General features: G+C 43.2%; 1 protein-coding gene across 1 annotated transcript in view; it reads left to right on the plus strand.

The window, feature by feature from the left end:
• The window catches only part of SUSD4 (sushi domain containing 4), a 150,065-nt gene that overhangs the window by 60,759 nt on the left and 68,317 nt on the right, over positions 1-20,989 (plus strand). The window contains exons 3-6 of the mRNA XM_058800776.1: positions 374-489; positions 4,250-4,347; positions 4,497-4,717; positions 4,818-5,213. Of these exons, the coding sequence (XP_058656759.1) occupies positions 374-489; positions 4,250-4,347; positions 4,497-4,717; positions 4,818-5,213 (831 nt within the window). The remainder of the gene's footprint in view (positions 1-373; positions 490-4,249; positions 4,348-4,496; positions 4,718-4,817; positions 5,214-20,989) is intronic.

The following is a 20,989-nucleotide window of genomic DNA, read 5'->3' on the forward strand; positions in this document are numbered from 1 at the left end:
TGATGCTTGAGCTCTTTTTCTTAATTTTGTGTGCAGAACTGTATTTACACCAGTAAAAACATGTGAGCTTGAGGCAGCAACAACTCTTCCTTCTGGCCAATAAAATGGGAAGCTGGTCTGTGGCCAAAAGGTCTGGAGGATGTTTTGCAACAATATGTACTTACAGTCTGGATTAATGTTCTGCAGCCAAATCTCAATGCCAGTCATTGCCATTTTATATTTTAAAATAATTAATTGCAGACTTCTGTGTTAAGCTGGTTTTTCCCCCAGGGACTGACCACCCCTTTGCTCATACAGCTGCCACTAACATGCCCTGGGGTCTTTTTTTTTAAAGTCTCACACTGTCAAATATAAATTCTCTCTTTACCCTCAGCTACAACCTTCACCACTTCCTTTTCACTCCTTTCTGGAGTCCAGTTTAAGGCTGAAACTTACGAACCCAACAGCCACATCACCAGGACTATTCCTTCTGGCCTTGCTTTTGAGCAGGTAAAACATGCAGAAGGAATATCCTAATGTGATAATTAAAACCCCCAAACACTTAATCTAATACCCAATATTTTGAGTTACATTTTGCTAGCAAATTAAAGACGCCCATGACCACTCATGCATGCAATGGGGCCAACCAGAGTGTTAGGTACCCAAGAATTTGGACAAAACCTCCTTTCCAGCTGACTCTTACCACAGTGCCCTGCTTTTGGATGGGATAGAGCTGATTTTCTCCTTAGTGGGTGGTAAATGCTGCATTTTGAATTCAGTATGAGAACGGTCTTGACAACACACTGATGTTTTACTTGTTGCTGAGTGGCGCTTATTCTAAATCAAGATTTTTCGGTTTCCTATACTCTGCCAGCAAGGAACTGCACAAGAAGCCATGAGGGAGCATAGCCAAGAGAGCTGACCTGAACTGGCCAAAGATATTCCACACCATAAAGAGTCATGCTCAGGACATAAACTGGGGGAAATTGGCCAGGAGGGACCAATCATTGCTGGGCATCATTCAGAGGGTGGTGAGCAACTGTGTTGTGAATCACTTGTTTCTCTTGGGGCTTATTCCTCTCTCTCTCTGTCCATCTTTTTCAGTCTAATTATTACTATCATTGTTATCCTTACTATATTTTATTTTGTTTCAATTATTAAACTGTTCTTATCTCAATTATTAAACTCAGAACTCATGTTCTCTTCTCAACCCATGAGTTTCTTCTCTTTTTTCTCCAGTTCTCCTCCCATTCTTGTCAGGACGATGGAGGACTGGGTGAGCTCATTTATTCCCTAGTCCTTTTTTTTTTTTTTTTTTTTTTTTTATTTAATGAATTTGTTCCCTTTGAAACAATACCTGTAAGCAGTTCTGGAAATAGTTTAGTCCAGATACCTTCCCAATGAGCAGTGTGAGTGTGAATGAGACTACAGCAGATTTGGCTGCTCCTGTTCCCATTTTGGTCCTGTTTTTTGAGCATTCTCAAATACTTTCACATGCCATGGCAGTAGCTGTGCAACACAGGTTCACGTCACAAGGGCACCACTTGGTCTTGTGATGCCACAGACATCCAAGACATTGCCTTGGATGCTTTGAAAGACAGTCCCTACTTCTTGACACAGAGAGAAAATTATTATATTGTATCCAGGATTCAAGGCCAAATGCTGTGTAGGGTGGGCATGCCTTCATACTCCTAGTCCTGCGCAGAGTCAGTAATGCTGCTCTTGTGACTTGGTTTGGAGTGAGGTGCCAATTTTTGGGTTGGATGCATTTAACTGAATTTTCCAATCTAGCTTTTTATCCAGTACAGACTTCAGAATAAGATAATCAACTAAAGGAGGGCATGTGAGAAGATAAAAATAAGAGAATGAAGCAGATCAATGTGTATGGCAAGACAAAACTAAAATCCTGCAACTACAGGAGTTATATGCACAATTGTTTATTCTCAAGGTGATTACAAAACCCCAGGAGAAGATGAGCTGTAAGCCCACAGCCAGCCATAATCTGGCTGGGATGCTCACCCTGCACTTGCTAGAAACAGCTAGGAGCTGACTGTTTGCACCAGCTGGAGCAGAGCTGAAGCCTCTTCCTCCAAGGAGAGTGAAGCTGGCCAGAAACACCTCTCACCACATGGCAGCACCCACAACCTGTCACAAGGAACACGTGATCTCCCCCTGGTCCCACCACCACCTTGATGCTCGTGGGCTCAAACAACAGGAACCTGAGTCTGGAGGGTGCAGATGAGCACTGGCACTTTTCATCTTCATTCTGAGAGGTGGCATTTTTAGCTACAGAAGCAGTGCAGGGAGATGGAAGCAACTTTGTGAGTACATATGAAGCAAGAAAAAAAAAAGTCACATAATCTCTTGGACTTGTTTGCAGCATGTCTGTACCAGGACCAGGGAGGGTTTATCCCCACCAGAGGCAATTCAGAGTTAGTCCCCACAGGTTTGAGGCTCATCTGTAACTTGCTTAAAAAAAATAGGGGAGGGGCAGCCAAATGTATGAAGGCACAGAAATCATGACATCTGGGTGGGATAACCAGGGGACAAATCCTCCTGTATTTTACAGTCTGTGCTATGTAACAGCAGCTCAGAGCTTCAGGCCCAGCCCACTGATCACTGCTCTGGCCCCACTTCAGCTAAGGAGCATGCAGTAAAATTGATTACAGATGTCAGATTTGGTCACAGAGTGGTTGTAGCCCTTCAGGCAATCCATGCATCCCTTCCAGAAACAAAGTCCAAGCCAAAGCAAAGCAGCTCCTTCCCCTCTGACTATCTGTGGCTGGGGTTGCTTCAGGCTTCATCCTCCTCCACCTTTTGCTGCTCCTCACTCAGTTTAGGCTTTCCCGGGCTGCAGAAGTCCTTCCCTGCTCCTGGCTGACATAGATGCCTGCTAAACTCCTTCAGCCACTGGGGGCCAAACCCTTCAGCCACTGTCACCACCTTGCACACACATGCCCTGCTCAGCAAGAGGAGAATTTTCATTAAGATTTTCAAGGAGAGCTGCTGCACAAGAAAACCTTGATTTCTTGGTGCTCTTTGGAGCAAGGGTGCTCCCACTCACATGGGGTGGCTGACAGGTGTCTGGAGCACTCAGTCATCCTTCCTCAAGCTGAATGGTGTCAGAGGTGCAGCTGCACACGTGGGGATAGAAACAAGGCAGAAACAAAGGTTCAGTAATACCTATCAACACTGACAGATGAGTTGCCTCTTCTTCCTCAGAAGTGTCTGGGTGCTCCATCCACACTGAAGGTAGACATTGCATCCAGCACTTTGCATTTCAATTGATAGAGAACATGAATAGTGTTAGATTGCTCAGGACATTATCTTTTGCTATTTTGATTTCAAAAATGAAAGCTACCAAATCAGTACCATAAAGATCCTCTTATTACAGATAACAGGAATTGCTGCATTATTGCTCTGTCTACCACTTGTAGTACTCAATGGCTTATTGCCTCTGAAGAACATCTCTATCATGTAACTGTGCCTGTGCTGTGTTTGCACGGCATATGAGAGCTATTACTGCTCTGAACTCCCTCTTTGGGCTGGCTGGGGACATAAAAATTGACCTGATCAGGAAATGATGCTTGGTGAAAATGGTCTATAGTTTCCAAATTTTCCTGTTTAAAGGGAGCAGCAAAATTCTCATAGCTGAAAATTGGCCAATACTTCTCTATTCTTAGCAGAATACCTGCATTTCACTGTGAGATGCCCATTTTCTCCAGGGGAGATAAAGTACTATGCTTCTTACAGTGGCCTTTGAACTGATACATGATTTGAACTAAAATCTGTCCTGAAGAGCCTTAAGTTTTAACTTGGAGGAATGAGCATCAGATAGCTGAGACACATGAAAAGAACTTCAGTGTTACCAGTATTTATTATTAACTTTGAAGCATCAGGATGTGCCTTTCGGTCTGTGTTTGTACTAAGCATAGGCATGTTTCATTTAAATGTGTATTCTCTTGTCCCTGGTTTTGTTCCCCTTGCTGTGTCTCAGGAGTGTGCCAAACACCTTAATCTGCTTAGCAGAATCCTTTTCAGCTAGAGGACACCCTCTGCTACCTCTGAGCAAGGGAAGAGGTGCAATGCCCAGCTGTGGAATGGCACGAGGAAATACAGAGCTACCACAGCTGCTGGAGCCACGAGACCGAGTCTCTGATTCAGTGATTCGTGGCTGTGAATTTCACAGATTCACTAAATATACCTGGATGATGATTCGTAACAGTAAATTGCTCCAGCCGGCAGGCCCAGGCGTCCTGCCTTTCCCCAGAGGCAGCTGATGGGCGAGAGTGCTCAGGAATACACCTTCCCACTCCCAAAAACTGTGAAAGATGAGGCACTGGCATCAGCGCTGCTAAACCGTGTCTCGTATCTAACGCTCTGTCTACGTGACAAAGCACAGGACACTCCAAAGATGCTCCGTCAGTGCTGTGCACCACGAAACCCCGTTTGAGGTGAAAATGAGCAGAAACCACCGCGAGCGAAGCCTTAACTTCCCCTTCCCCTACCCTTGGTAGTGTTGGGGTGCCTCCCGGCCCGGGACAGGGGTTGCCCCTGCGGGCCGGGCTGCCCGGGCGGCACAGCGGGAGCGGCGGCTCGGCCGTGCGCGCGGCTGCCATGCGTGCTTGGCGCGCCGGGGCTGCCCGCGGCTCGCGGCTCCCCGCGCCTCCGCTCCACGGCGGCCGGGCCGGGCCGGGCCGGTGCGCGCTGCGGCTGCCGCTGCCTGCCCCGCTGGCAGGTAGGGCCGGCCGGCTGCGGGGTGCGCAGGAGTCCCTGTGCGCCTGTGTGGCGTGTGAACGTGTGTGAGTGTGCGTGTGCGCTCCGCCCGGCCCCGGCAGGCTGCCGAGCCGCAGCGGCGGAGGCGGCGGCAGCAGCCGCGGAGGTACCGCTGGCTCTGGCGGGGGGGGGCCCGCAGGTAGCGGCGGCGAGGGTCACGACCAGCGGAGCCGCGGGGCCGGGAGGGCAGCGGAGCGGGAGGGAACGCGTCCCTGGGCGGGCGGGGGGCGGCTCGGGGGCCACCCGCGGGGCCGGCGCGGAGCCCCGGGCAGCGGCGAGGCGGAGCGGCTCTCTCGTTGCAGGTGGCGGCGAACCGGATGCCTTTGGCGGGCAGAAGATGTGTCATGGGAAGCAGCCGAGCGGCGGCGGTGCCCTCCTGGCGGCGCGGCGGCGGGCGCTGGCCGCGGCGCTGTGGCTGCAGTTGGCGCTGAGCCTCGGCCCGGGGCTGGCGGCGGGCGGTGAGTGAGTGAGGTGCCCTGGCCCCGTCCCCGGTCCCCTCCTCCGCCCGGGCCCGGCCCGCGCCACCCCATCCCCAGCCGACCCCGCAGCCCCGACCCGAGGAGAGCAGGAAAGTTCCCCCCCCGCGCCCCCCACCCCCTCCCGTGCCCGCCACGGGGACGCGCAGCTTTTGGCACCCTGCGTGGGGACCGCCGGCATGAGGGAGCGCTGGCTCTCTGTAAGTACTGCTTCATTTTGAAACAGCGTAATTTTTTTGAATCTAAAGCGAAAAAAAAAAAAAAAAAAAAAAACCTTGCCCCGCCGTGGTCCGCTCCGACATCTCTTGGATGACTCTCGGTGCAAAATCCCCGTGCAGCTGGGGAAAGCAGGAATTTGGGGAGAAAGGTGGCGATTCGGGTTTGCAAATGCAACGTCCTTCAGCACTCTCCTAGTGGAGGAGCGACCCAGCCTTATTTGGCCTTTTTAATTTTAATTACCTTTTTAACACTATAATTTAAATTATTGAGCCTGTGAGACATGTCAGGAGGTGCTTTTAATTACAAAATTGTTTTAAATTGATTTCATAATTAGACTTGGATTACTGGAAAAATCCTAAAGTAAACTGCTTTGCTGCAAAATGAACTTAGCTGTGATATGAGAGCAGCTTCACATTCCTACTCCAGCATGGTATTATATATTTGTGTTGGGGGAATAAGCCATTCTTATGATTGAATCACATCACTAATGGCAGGCAGAGCCCGATATAAAAATTGCTTGAGCTTCTTCTTCTCGTGCCAAAGATTTATGCCAAAATTTTCTAACTTGAATGCCTAAGCCACAACAGCTCTAGTCCAGATGTGTTTTCTGTCGCTGAATATGGACTTACAGGAGTATGGCTGAAGAGAGCTTCAAAAGGTCATCTTGTCCATCCTCCTCCTGATTCAGCCCTATATTTCTCTCTGGAGACGATAATGCCATTTTCCAATAGAAATCCTGTGACTGCAAATGTGATTCCAGCTAAAAAAGCTTTTAAACCGTTGCAGTCACTACATATCCCTCTTTAGAAGTCAATGCCTTTTTATTTTTAAGATTTATTTTATTACAACTGTGCAACCTTGATTTCCTGGGCAGTTCATGTTTCAGTGTCGTGGCGCTATTCAGCCTGTCCTGTGCCTTTCTTGGGATTGGGTGCTTCTTTCCTTCTCTAACCTTCTTATGGCTCCATTCATAAAAATGAAGCTGCTCCAAGGCCCCCTCCCCCCTGAGGCTCTGCATATCCCACAGTTTGATTGTCAGCACTTATTTGGCCAATTAGTGCAAAAGGTTCTTCAAATTATGGTTTATATCTCCCTCAAATTGAATAGTTTTCATCCCAGCCTGCAATAAATTGTTGTGCAATAAATCGTTACTAATGCCACTGCCTTTCACCTCAGTGGTGTAACTAATTCTGTATCAAATTTCATTTGTAAATCACTTTAGTATCTTTCAATAATTTGGGGGTATTTTTGGACAGAGTCTAGGAAAAGGCAATGCACTGAATGATTGTTCATGGGCATAATCACTAGTGAAAAACATTCATTGCTGTTCTGTTTATTGCTATTATTTTCCAGTGTGGTTGTGCTCAGAAGGTAGGCACTGTATAAATCCCAGCAAAGGTATAGTCCTTTCATGTGGTAGAATATGCAGTTGTTGGGTTTCTTTCACCCTGAGTCATTTGAGTGGTAAAAATAATGAGCTTTGTAATTAGAGCAGAGGACTGTGAATTAGCATCCCTCCTATTTTAGGCTCTGTTGTATCTGTGAGCAGGCTCACTGTACTTATGTAGCTTGCTGTGTTTGCTGTGGGGGCTCAGCTTTCGGCTCCCCGGCCTGTGACCCAGAGTTTGGGAACTCTGCATGCAGCTGTTGACCAAAGTTGTGATTTTCTGGTACCTTTGAAAATTTCATTTCTGTAGGACTCATTTTATGGATCTGTGTATTTAGACACAAGGCACGTGGCATTACTGACTAGTTCGGAAAATGTAGCTCCAGTCTCCTTCTATCCTCTCATTATCTGTTAAATGAGGATAATCATACTTCTCTCAGAGATTAGAAAAGAGTTTTGATGACATTTAATGAAAATACTATGGAGGTGGAAAGAATTAGTTTCAAAAGCTTTATAAAAACAGCACTGACAATATGCTGAAATAAAAGCTGCCTCACATATTAAAACATTAAAATGAATAATTTAGGGTTATTTTTTCTAAAAAGCAATCTACAGCTTATATTTTGGATCCCATTTACAGATTCTTCCCTTCCTTGGCTGATACAGTATTTGTCTCCTGTAATAATCCTGTAATGACTTGTGTGTCTTCGTCTATCTTATATCTGACTAAGCTCTATTGATTGTCACGTTCTACCATTTCACCCCAAATCAATACTACTTATAACTCTTTCTTTCTTGTCAATAACCCTACAGAGAATAACTTTGTTACACTTTGACTTTTGCAAAAGTGAATCTAGCGAAAAAATTTGCTGTAGAAGTGAACTCAAATGAGCAAACCTTTCAGCTATCGATATCCCTCAGTCATCCCTGATGTATTAAAAACTCTGTTGCTACTGAGGATAAAGTGTATCTCTCATACTTAGCCTGCGGCTTTCATCTGGTCATTTCTCTTTACAGAATCATTTAGGTTGGAAAAGACCTTTAAGATCATCGAGGCAAGTGTTAACCCAGCACGGCTGAGGCCACCAGTAAAGCGTGGCCCCAAGTGCCACATTTACACATCTTTTAAGTGGCTCCGGGGGTGGCTGACTCAACCACTTCCCTGGGCAGTCTGTTCCAATACTTGATTTCCCTTTTGGTGAAGAAATTGTTTCTAATATCCAGTTTAAACCTCCTCTCGTGCAACTTGAGGCCATTTCCTCCTGTCCTGTTGCTTGTTACCTGGGAGAGGAGACCATCCCCCACCTTTCAGGCTACACCCTCCTTTCAAGTGGTTGTAGAGAGTGATAAGGTCCTCCCTTCAGCCTCATTTTCTCTAGGCTGAACCTCCCCAGCTCCCTCAGCTGCTCCTCATCAGGAGGTACAAAAAAAGGACAAAGCAGGAGCAGGTTGAGAAGTCTGGTATGAGGAGAAATTAAATGTGTAATGGATGGAGCAGATGACAACTTACCCTGGAGTTTTAAGGTATTGTACAGAGTTCATTGTGAAACTAGTATGGAGAAAATAGCTGTAATGATGAATTTTTACATATATTTCAAATTCCTGGAACTATATTAAAATAGTGGAGAATGATGAAATCTCAAGGGAGAAGGAGAAAAAAACTTCAATAAGCTTCTGGTTTTGAGATTTGTTGTGTTGTCTTGTACCCAGATGTCACTTGAGCATGTGTCTGCTTGGTTGTCATGGGTCAGTTGGGTGAAGTATGTTCTTCTGCAGGGCCCAGTGGGGAGTCTCAGGCCTGCAGCACACATCACCACAGGCTTGGAGGGGGCCATGACCTCGTTTTGCCTCCTGGCCTCGAGCAGTGTTAGCATTCTGGCTGTATTTCATGGTGTGTTTCATCTCTTTGACGTTCTGCTGCAGAAATGCACACTCCAGTTCCTCCAAAGCCTGGATGGCTCCAGTTTTTCTGAACTTTTCCTAAGTTTTTGTTGTACTTTCTGGATTACTGGTCATTCAGACCATGAGCTTGCTCTCATGGAACCACTTCTCTGTGGAATGTGCCTCAACTGGCATTGAACAGAGCTGAGGAATATCCTGTGCCTTGGAGCTCTCCTCCTGCTCAGACATCCTGGGTTCCTTTGTTGTCATTATAAGATAATGCTGCATTATATTCAGCTTCTGGTTCCCTGTAGCTCCCAGGGCAAAAAATGCGCTCTTTTTGGCATTGTAATCTGTTGTATTGCACTTACAGTAATCAATTTGTGGTGTTTCCCTGGTTGCATGTTCTGCAGGCGACATCCCTGCACATCAGTAATGCTTTTGTGCAGATGTGCTGGGAAGCACATCATGCACAATTGCAAAGAAATCTGGCATATTGTGAAACCGTCAAAAAAACTGAATATTAGTGATTCCATGAAGAACAGTGGTGAGATTCTTTCTCTACACTAAGGCTGAATTGTTACTGCTCTGTGATTGTATTATATTTGATTGAAATTTTGGTTATGCCATGGTTATGGTAACTAACCATTGACTTTGGATGTAGTGGCCATCAAAACCACATCCCTCAGGTTTTTGAGGGTAGTGGACTTGTTTCCCTGGGGTAATACAAGTGTTTGATATGTGATGATGATGATGATGATGATGATGATGCAGGTCTTTGATAGGGCTGACTTTTTGGTAACCTGCAGTTGTTTCTGGCAAGAAAAGCCAGCCAGAGATTTGCCATAAGTACCTTCTATGTGATTTTGGGATTATAAAGAAGGTTTTCTGAAAACTCTAAATGTTTTCTGATACCCTTTCACTAAGTCTGCAGGTAATGTATTTTACTGTCTCCCTCTCAGTGCGTCTGCTTTTCTTGTCAAGCAAAATAGACGTTTCAGCCTTGAGTTCCTTGTACATTTGATGGAATCATCAGTTGTTTTGTAGGATTTTCTTAACCTCCAGCTTATTGGAGAAGCTCAGTGTTTTGAAAGGATAAGATTTTTCCCACAGTGACAGGATCTTAGTCCCATATGTACCTCATGCAACCTCTGTTCTCAGCAGTTAATCACTATTTTGGTGCTGCTCTGATTGCAAGTGGCAAGGCTGGTGACATCAGAGCATGACAGTTCATCATCTGTCTTAGTGGCACATCCATCTGCCTACAAACTTGAGAGACGTGGGCATATTTGATAGATTAATCTTAAATCAGTTTCTTAGCACTGTGCTAGAAGGAGCTTTATCAGTGATGTGCTGTGTCATTTGGAGACTGAGGTTAACTTTTGCTTTGCTGCTTTGCTCCCTTACTCCCAGGATTGCAATAGAGTATCTTTGATCTCTGTATTAGGGATGATTACAACTTAAGGAGAATTAATTATGCGTTGCTGGATTTTCTCATCTGTAAAGTAGATAAGCGATGTATTTTGTGGGCGTGTTATGAGGGAGTTTGAGAACCTCCCAAAGAAAATGTTACTAGAATGAGAAATAGAAATTTTAGCAAGCATAAACTGAGCTTTATCAAAATAGAAGATTCTTTACTATTCATTATTTTTGTTGTTGCTATTTGTGGGGTTTAATAATTAAATATTCTTATCAGAATTGGGAAAATGCTATATTTTTTTACTTTTACAGATTCTTATAGATTTTTTTTCTACAGGATTGATCATGTACTCAACGTTTTTTTTCAAATATTATTTGAACTCTGATTGCAGTTCATTTACTTTTATAACAAAATACACAGTATTCGAAGCAGGAAACCTTGCACTTGTGCTGTGCATTTTCATGAGGTTTTAGGCAGGAAAAGGACCACAAAATATGGCCTGAATTCATATTTGCTGTGTGCCGGTGCAAATGTGAATGAAGGCTGGGCTGCATTTACTGGTGAGCATTGCTTAGTCAAAAAATGAGCTCGAGGGATAAAGTGATGTAGTGTGTACAGTTTGATTCACTAAGTGAAAAAATTTGCTTTGGTAACATATTAAGGGACTGAAGATACAAGGATCCTAACAAATTCAGCAATCTAACTGTGAAACTGGCATCTCCTCACTTGGTTTTATGTCTCCTCAGCTACTTCCTTCGAGGTGGCACAAGCAGAGCATTATGAAACCAATTATGGGCTGTACATTTATTAATTCTCACAGTGGTTTATAACAGCAGTTTTTTTGGTGTCCGCACTCACCATCTATCTGACTGCCCTATTGCTTTTGGTGGCACCAAGCTTGACCTCTTGCTTTGCAGAGGGGGCTCCCAATGGCTTTTCCTGAACAGCTGGACTGCTGATGGGATTCATCTGAGTCAGGATGTTTCTTTCTCTTTGTACTGTAAACAGTGGAAGTGGTTGGTGGTGCCATCTGTGCTCACTGAGATCCTGTGGGGCAAATGCATTTCCACATTTGTGACCTTTGATTCTTTTAAATTAAGTAGTGTCCATCCTGGGTTGCTCTTCTGCTTGTTGTCAAGCATTTTTTTAGCTAGGGAGAGTCTAGAATTTATCAGGAACATTTCTGTATTAATTGATTTTGTCACTGATGACCAACTTCAGAAAGGAGTATAGGGGCTTTTCTGCCAGCATCCCTGCTTACTTTTGATAAACCTATCTCATTAAACCCATAATTTGACAAATATTCTTGACTGTGGTAGCTTAATAGTAACAACAGTAATAAAAATGTGGCTTTTTTCATGTAGTTCTTCTCATCCATGGAGTTTAAAGCACTTTATAAAGGAATGTAAGTTTTATTATGCTCCTTTGTAGATGGAGAAATGACTGTAGAAAGATTAAATGTCTTGAAGACGCATTTTACATAAGAAACAGATGTTGCCATATACAGGGAAGAGATACTTTGGATCTTCATCTGTAACTTTCTTCTGTAAATAGAATTTAGGGGAATTCCTAATCCACATTTTTATAATATGGTCTCTATAATAGGATTTTTTGGTTGTGACTGTCTTCTAATTGAGATGAGCAACTGATTTCCTATTCACTTAAATTGCTACTTAAGCAAATCAAAGAGAGTTTTTCCAGTGTGATTTATTTCTGTGACTCCTTTATGTCTGAGATAGCACATGGCATTTTTCCAGACACCAAAAACATCTTCATAATAACAACAAAAAAAAAAGTAATGAGTTAGGGTAGAGCCCTGAAAAATGGTATTATGCAGGTTTCTAATGCTGTAAAGTCCATATTAAGAAGAAGGGTATTTCTGCCTTGCTCAGTCATTTGGTTCATGATCACAGTTTACACAAAAGAGCAACATTAGAGAAGTACTGCTTGTGTTTTAAATTAATTCTAACATACTTGAACAGTTAGAGAGGAAAAGATCATTGCATGACAGGCAGCTCCATGCAGGCTGTGGCTTGAGTGCCATTGCCTTATACTGCCTGTCCCTCTTTGGAAATCAGTGGATGTGTAATGTGTTCCCGTAAAAATATGGATTCAGCTTAAAAACGTTTGCTCATGGAAGCATATGATGTAATGCAGAGGACATAGAAGGATGAAACAGGTCTGCTCCCTTGATCCTTTCTGCACATGGTGAAGCACAGGTAAGGGTGCAGCAGAGTTTCTGTGTCGAGCCAAATTCTATAACTAGAAAAATTTACAAACTGTAAAGAGGAAATAGCTTACAATAGCCTGAGGAAGAAAATAGGTTATGTTACTAGGGGTTAGATTATGTAGAAGTTGGGTTATCAAGGGTATCATGAGATAATATCCTAAAAATATACTCTCTTGTACACTGCTAAAGAAAAAATGAGATATGGCATGTACATGAATCAGAGGAATCGTTATATCACTGGCCTCCCATTCCAGAGACCGAGAGAAAATGCTAAAAAGAAGAGATTGTCTTTGAAAATGCAAAGCCTTCAGATATTTTTTAGTACTGCAGAAAGGCAGCAAAACTCATAGCTGTTTATCTGTCAGGAGGCTGGAGAAAACCATACAGATTCAAGAGAAAAGCTGTCATACATGCTGGGAGGGAGGAGAAGATGCTCAGAAAAAGAAGCCTGTAAACATGGTGTCCTGTTCTCACTTCTGTCATTAGTACCAGCGAGTGTGTGCAGTAGAAAACTATGGAACAGAAATTTCATTTCCATCTTTCAAGACATGGGACAACACACTTGAGAGCAGAGTCACAGGAATAGGACTGGAAAAGAGCTCAGAAGTGCCTGTAGTTTCTCCTCCTGCCCTGAGCACGGGAGTCACACATTTACCTCAGGCATCTTACCATTTGAGACTTTAGGTTGGAAACTCTACCATCTATCCAAATGCTTAATTCTCAAACCTTTATAAATGTTTTTGTCTAGTCCAACTCAAATTGTTATTGCTGTAACATACGACTGAGGATTTCCATCTCTAGTGTGGGATTCCCAAGTGTTACTTCCTCCACTGTGCTGCTTGTCAGTAGAAATCCATCAGTGCTATGTCTTGGGCCATCCTGACTGCTGCTGTCATTTTCCTGGGTCAGGCTGGAAGAATGAAGACTGCCCCAGCAAAGAGTCTTTCAGAAGTTATGGATTATTTAACATCCTGGGACCTGAAGTTTAGCTGGACTGCCCCAATGTTCATGTGTTGCTGCCAGCACAGAAGGAGCTGTTGTGATTCTTGTTTATGGAACTTCCATTTTTCTGGTTTAGTGAAGGTCACAGCTAAGTTTGTGCTTAACACAAGATCAGATATTTTACTAGCAGCTATCAAAAAGGTCAGCTTTACCCTGCTTGTTCTGAAGGGCTTGCAAGGATTTTCCAAAGTCACAATTGGAAAGCATCAGGAATAAATCTCAGAGCTCTCCCATAAAATATGCTTATTTACACAGTCTGTTCTCCTTGGGGGTATTAGACCTACTCTTTGTACTTGATCATGATGTAAACAGTATGGTTATTGCCATAGTAAATTGCACCCAAGTGAATTAGTATTTTACTTCTGCAGACTGAGTGAAGTTGTTTATACTGAACAGCCCTGTGGTAATAGATTAAATCCACACAAAAAAGCCAGTCAATAGCTTAAGACTTCCATGTGTGTTTGCAAATAAACAATTTTAACTGGAATTTTGATAAGCAGCTGCTTGACAGCTGTCACCCCTAGTGCCTGCATTCCCATTTCCTGTGAAATGGTTGGTAATTGTGGGTATCCAGAAAGATTGTGTAATTCAGGAATGGCAGGGGGGGGAGGTGAGTGATATTTGAGAGTGCATGGGGAGGAGACTAAATTGGAAGTTAGATTTAGAGCAGCACTAAGAGGTGAATTAGCAAGAGGTGATCTGCAGTGGTGTGGGGATGGAAGTCAACAGCCCTACTTGCTTGGTTAAATCTATTAGCTGTAAGAAATTCATGGCATAGAGTGGAGGGTTTTTTTAATGTATTTATAATACTCTGTGGAACCCTACCATGCTATTGCTGTGTTTGTGTGAGAATGATTTGTATTCTGAAAGCAATGGGCACTTATGAGAGAGAGGCATTTTCCTGTATCTCTTCACTTAGTTGACATTTTTAGGGATATTTTGTACACATCATCTTACTCAGAGAGGACACAAATGGTCCACTTATAACTGAAAATAAATAATAAATAATTCGGTGTCCTGTAAATTGGACTTATAAAATAGCTTGATTGCAATTACCAGCTTTGCAGTATCTTGAAGGAATTAAGATAAAATGGTGTTATCATGAGTAATAGTAAAAATGAAAATACACAGACATTTGTGTTGATCTTGTAAAAGTACAGAACATTCTTCTCTCCTCTGAAGGGGGACCATGACTCCTCCCAAAAGTGCAGTCACAACCATTCTGGGGGAGCACCAAGCTGCAGCAGCCACAGTTCTAGGTCCTGCTCTATCCCTCCTTGCATTTAGGGATAATAACCCTGGGCAGTTCTTTCCATTGCGGACTCATAACATCATGTGCTCTTTTCTCTTCACTCCTTGTTCTCTTCTCCAAGACCTGGGGTTCTTCTGTGGGGCCAAGGAAGAAGTATGGAGGACACAGTCCCTTATCTTCAGACATAATTCCAGGTTAATACCATCTGGAGTTATATGGTTGAGCTGGAGGGTGTGACATGGCTGTGACAGCACAGTACCCACATTTCAAAACTCCCCCTCACTCTGTCCTGTGGGATTTGTGTCCCAACAAGAGAGGCTGTTGTTTCAGGCCTTGCCCCCTTTTCTTTCAACACTCAGAAATGCTTGCCCAGATGGAAGAATCCAGCTTTCAAGTCTAGCAGAGTTCTTCCCTGCTGCTGGTAGCCTATGCATCATCTGTCACTGCTGCCCTGATCCATTGCATCTGTCTTAGAGACCAGCACAAGGAAGGCACAGTCTAGGACTGATTTTGTCAAGACTAGACTGGTCTGTAGAGGCTAGGATATTTTAGTTCAAGGGGAAAATCCCAGTAAAGAATATATGAATGATTGCACAATGTGTGTAGATGAAGCCCAACTGCATTATGCCTACGATCTCTTGGAAATTAGGTCAAAATGGGACATGCCTCTGCACGGTGGCTGTAAGAGATGCCAGTGGAAGAAATTGCAGGAAGGGGCATCTGGTTATAAAGGAGTGGTACATATCTGTCTTTGTATGCAGCCATGCACTAACACACTTAGCATGCCCCTTATTAATCTTATGGATAGGTGGATGGGTAGGGAGGAAGATTAATAGTGAGATGTATGCATATATGCTGAATAAGTGTAAGAAACTAAGGAAAAAAACCTCACAACCCAGGAATGAAACAGCAAAAAATACACTACACTCATTGACAGTCTTTTCAACGTTCTTATGCTGGTTCTTAGCATTTACAAGGTTGCTTTTTACACTGAAAAATGGATGAGTGCTGCCTCTAATGCTTCTGTTTAGACGCAAGAATGATACTGGATTCATGTGAGGGATGGAGGGCAGGAAAGTGTTTGGTATATTTAGATTCTATTTCATTTTTATTTCATATTCAGTAAAGTTACAGAGACGTACTTAATTCGTAATTTTAAAGAGAAATCCATCAGAAAAATTGCGTTCACTGGAGGGAGAGGAATTTTATCAAAACCAAGATGAAAGATGCCTTTCTGCAGTAGCCTTGATGTACTAGGAGGTGTGTTTCCTCGATGTTACTAATAGGTGAATTTTTTAACCCTGCATTCTACATGTGAAAGAGTTTTCATGGTTCTTCCAAGAGGCTGTCTGAGAAACCTTTTACTTAGAGCAGGTAGATCTATGCTACTCAGGAAGCCCGTATGTCAGCCAAGCCAAGGTTATAGGACTGAAAAAAGAGTATTTTGAACTTTTTTTTAGCATGCCAACATTTATTAGAATATTAATAAATGTAAGGGGGGACTCAGAATCAGCTCAGAATTATGTCAACTGAAGGTTTTGCTGCAGTGCATTAGTATCACAGGTAAATGATTCATGACTTTTGCCATCCTGGCCTGTTGGAAGCTGTGATTTAAGAATACAGACTTTCAGGGAAAACAGTTATAAATCTGATCTGATTTTTTTAATATATTTTTTAAATCTGATCTGCTAATTATTTTTTTCCAAAGGAACAATGTAGCAGTTCCCAGCTGCAGCTCTGTAGTCATCTTAGCATTTGCTATTTATGATCCCTTTTTGCCAGACTTAATCTCAGTTTAATTCTTTGGTTGTTTTATTGGAGAGGGAAAAGTCCTTTCATAGTGCATATATACTTATAGTGTTAGAAAAAATATTTTCCATATGCTGAGGTTTTCTGTCTTTACCGTCAAGTGATTCTGTTATCATAAAATCTTCTCTGAAGTACAAACCCCAGGCAGTGCAGGAAGCTGCAGCAGGGTTTCAGGAGCCAGTGGGACTGGCAGCTTGCTGTGAATGTTAACACAAGGCTGCTGTTTGTTAGCTTGGAAGTCCATTTGCTAGTTTTTCCCTGATCTGAACAAATTTCCAATTTGGAAATTGGATGATGTAGGGATTTTCCTGTTCATCAGCTTTCCATTTCTCCTGTGAATTTCCTATCTTGCTCCAAGGCAGTCACTCAGGCTATGGGGACTCTGGTCACCAGCACCACAGCCAAATTTCCAAGAGCAAATCTGGATCCTCTGTATTACCTCCTACACTTGACATAATGAATGGAGGAGGTAGGGATGAGAAGAGTTTGTATGAGATGAAGAGATTTGACCTCATGAAACAGTTCTAAAATGATGCCCCCCTCAATGTACATGCAGGGATGAGGAAAATCTGATTTTTTTTCTACAGCACAAGCTGGTCCTTCTGGTTGGATGTCAATTCTCTCCTTTCAGTGTCTGAAGATCACTCATTCTTTCTGCCTTACATCCTTGTCAGTCTATACTTATCTCTTCCTCTGGCTTATTTTTAAAAGTACTTACCTGAAAATAAAATAAGCAGGTGGACTAGTGCCTTTTCTGGGAGATTCTCTGGGACGCTACAAGGCAATTAAAAAATGTTTAATATGTCTCTTCTTGTAATTTGGCTCCCAGTCAGCCTTCTCCAGATCATCTGGTCTGTCTGCTGTCTAGATCAACTAGCTTTTAAAAAATGTCTTCATGCACACTTTTAAACCATTTGTCTTGATCAGAAATACAAATAAAAGTCAGAAAAACAAGATGGGGATGTGCTAGATGGGAAAAAATGTCAAGGGATATATTATTGAGAGCTTTATGTAAGACTTCCTTTTTTTCCCTAGTTGTAATGGTAGTTTCACTCTTGCCTCTTATTGAAATTGACTGTATTCATTTGGTTTGTTATGGGCTATCTTAGTGAGTTTTGAAAGCAAGGGCTGGTCAGTGTCCAGTCCTGAGTGTTCCTTAGTATCAGTTCATATGATCTGTGGTAGGAAGGGAATGATTCTGTACATCCAAGCCTAATGACCTGAATTCGTAAAGCTAAATAGCAAAACTGCTACTGGCATGACTCACTATATTTTAGCTGTGAAGAGGAGACAAAGGTTCATCTTCCATACCAACTGTGCCTTTTGTTGAACAGTCTGATCTTGCTGAGAGGCTTAATGTTCATCTTTCTTTTTTTTAACCAGGTTCTGTAAGATGCCATGCATCTGTTTGGCTTCTATTCATAATAGGCTCATTCCTTGAGAGAATGGTTCCATGCTCTTGTGGTACTGTACAGGCCCTTGCACAGGACAGAGACTTTGCAACCTGAATTGTTGCTGGAAACAGCCAAAGTAGAAAATGTGACTGATTTAACTGAAACAGCAACACAGAAGTTGGTTTGTTTTGTTTTGGCTTTGGTTTGTGCTATTTAAAGTATAAATATTTTCTCAATTTTCCTTCAGAGTGCTAATTATTTTACATTTAAAGAATGATTTTTCAGAGGTTAGACATTTGGTAGTACGGAATAATAAAGGAAAAATCACATTTTCCCGTGGAATAACTGATCCAGATTCAGTTTGGAAAAGTGATTTCTGAAAGCTTTTGCTCCTAATCTCATGGAGTGCTGCAAAGTCTACCAGACTGCATGGGCTCTGCTCCTGCCAGATTGTCATGGTTTGATGCTGGCGGAATGCCAGTGTCCCCATAAAAATATATGCTCCCTGGTGTCTGCTGTGAGTTGTGACCAGGAATAGAGCAAAGCAGGCTCCAACTTAGGAATAAAGAAGAAAAACTTTATTAAGCTACAACTATATATAAAAAGAAACACACACAGAACTCAGAATGAATACCTTCCAAAAACATTCCACCAAAGTTCCACCAAAGTTCCAATACATTCACCCCTCAGATCACCAACTCTCAGTCCATCACCGCCGCTCAGATAATCAATTCTCAGTTCATCAAGGAGAGAGGAGTCCCTCTTGTACCATAGCGTTCCCCTGGAAACACAGTTGAAACCTCGTGTGTTTCCATGTCACATGTGGCATCGCCCGGAGATCCTTTGCCATCGTGACATCTTCCTTCCATGCCCAGTGCTTTCACCACTGTGCATGGACCAGAGCTGCTTCTAGGGTTCCTCTTTTAAGGATGCTTTGCCCAGTTCCAAAAAAGAGCACAGTCTCTCACTTTTGGGACACCAGTCCCCCCCAAATTCATCCCTTGGGGCTGAGGGGTCTCGAGAACAGAGGTCTTCTTCTTCACTGAAGATCGAGGGCACCACCACTCTCCCCACTTGTCATCTCTGTTCATGCACTCCTTCACGTAACATCACTTCACCCTCTTGGCTCAAGCCATTGCCTCCCCCTAAATGCAGTCTCTGTGTCATAGAAAAAATGGTTCTGTCCATGGCTGTACAAGAAAAGTCCAGCCAAAGGCCACTCCATCGCCTCCTCTCACCTAAGATTCTTCTCAACTTCTCTCGTGGCCCATGTCCTCTTATCTCGTCTCTATCTCTCTTCTCATTCAACTCCAGGAGGATCCTCATTTGTAAGGTTTCCATCATCCAAGAAAAGGGTTAAAAATCTCAGGCTCTGCCTGTCCAGAACTCTCATGGCTGCCCTGCTGGGCACCTTCTCACCACACCCCCCGCTTCTCCTTCTCAGCTGGCTGTGCTATCAAATTTCGAGGTGGCACAACACAGATACCAGCTCTCCCTCTCTCTCGTGGGGGGGTGGCTGCCCAATGCCTCTCAGTGTTCCTCCACCTTCCATCCCACAAGAGAGCTTCCCCCTGGGAGTGCTCTGCTTTTAACCCCCTGTGTTCTCAGAGGCATATCCATGTCCTCAGTGGCCACACCAGGTGCCAGTATTCAAATCTGAGCTGTCGAAGGAAGGAGACCCAGACATCCGTTGATCATCATAGGCCCAATTTTATTGATCAGTACGGCGGGTTAAATACAGTTAATAATAAGCTTCATACATATTGCAAAAGTTGAGCTCAGGATTGGTCAGCTTACATATCAGCATCTACGCCTACTTCTACATTCCTATGGTTCTACTTTTGATACTTTCTACATATTCTCAGGATATATTCAGGAATATCTCTACTCCCTTTCCTCATGTTGCAGCAAGGTCACTGCTGACCTTTCCTTTTAGCTTGCTGACTGCTGGCTTTTCTCTTTCAGCTTAACCAGCGGCATTATTTCAGCGTGGCCTTTCTCAGCTAACCAATTATTAATAAATCTCTCCACATTTCCCCCGTTTTCTTCTTGTGCAAGGAGATTAGTTTGCCATGTTTTTGCTATTGTACGGCTAACCATGTTTTGAATACAGTTAAAGATACAAGGCAAAATAAGCAAAAACAGTAAGATTACACTCAGCAGGCCTATAGCATAGATCACAAGGTTCCTCAGCCACGGTCCAAGTCCTAAGCCTTTAAGCCATTCGTCAATTCCTAAACCGTCTTCTTCCTTAAGTTTGTGAAGTCCCTGTTGCAATTCTTTTATCTTAGAGTGAATGGACACCGAATGATCAGACAGATTCATGCAACACATTCCCTCAAACTCTTCACATCCATGCCCTTGTGCTAAGAGCAAAAAATCTACAGCAGCTCTATTCTGCAAAACAGCATGGTTAACACTTTGCACATCTGCAGTTAACATGTCTAGAATTTGTGATGTCTTGTTCAGCTCATCCCTTGCCCAGCATCCTAATTGTTTTGCTAAATTCATAGCTTTATTGGCAGATCCTCCTGGCATGATAGTTGAAACCACCACCTGTTTGAATGTGCCCCAAAACCGTGGATCTCCTATCTTGCTGCAGTCTAAGTCATGTATGCTATGTTTTTTCCTGTTTGAATTTTGACTCAGCTGCATTAGCAAGGACACATTAGGGTGAAACAGTGACAATTTTCCCAAATAACAGGGTCCACCCTGTGGTTTAGCTGGTATGCCATTCCACGCCCTGTCTCCACAAATCAAAAATATTCCTGTGGGTAATTTCATTGGTGCTGTGATATTTGTGCCGTTACACTGATTGTAATGCTGTGGAGAGAATTCACTCACATTCAGGGATGAATCTAGGGTGGCCCATGTTTCTTTAGGTTGGTTTAAATTCTGAGCACCCAAAAGTCTGAAGCTAAACCATCCACCAGCTGTAGTGTTAGATACGCTGGCATTTGTACTTTCAAAAAGATCCAATTCCTCAGGAGGAGAATGCAAAGAGGTGTTAAGTGATTGGATTAGTAAGCATTGACGATAGCCATCACTCTGACCTGCAGTATACCCTTGTTGCACTGGCAATGTGATGTTTGACATGTTAGACATACATAAGGTTTGGTTGTTTATCAAACTGCAAAATTCTCCAGGAGACCACACCGGAAGTC

This window comes from Ammospiza caudacuta, chromosome 3, assembly GCF_027887145.1.
Source record: "Ammospiza caudacuta isolate bAmmCau1 chromosome 3, bAmmCau1.pri, whole genome shotgun sequence".
Lineage (NCBI taxonomy): Eukaryota > Metazoa > Chordata > Aves > Passeriformes > Passerellidae > Ammospiza > Ammospiza caudacuta.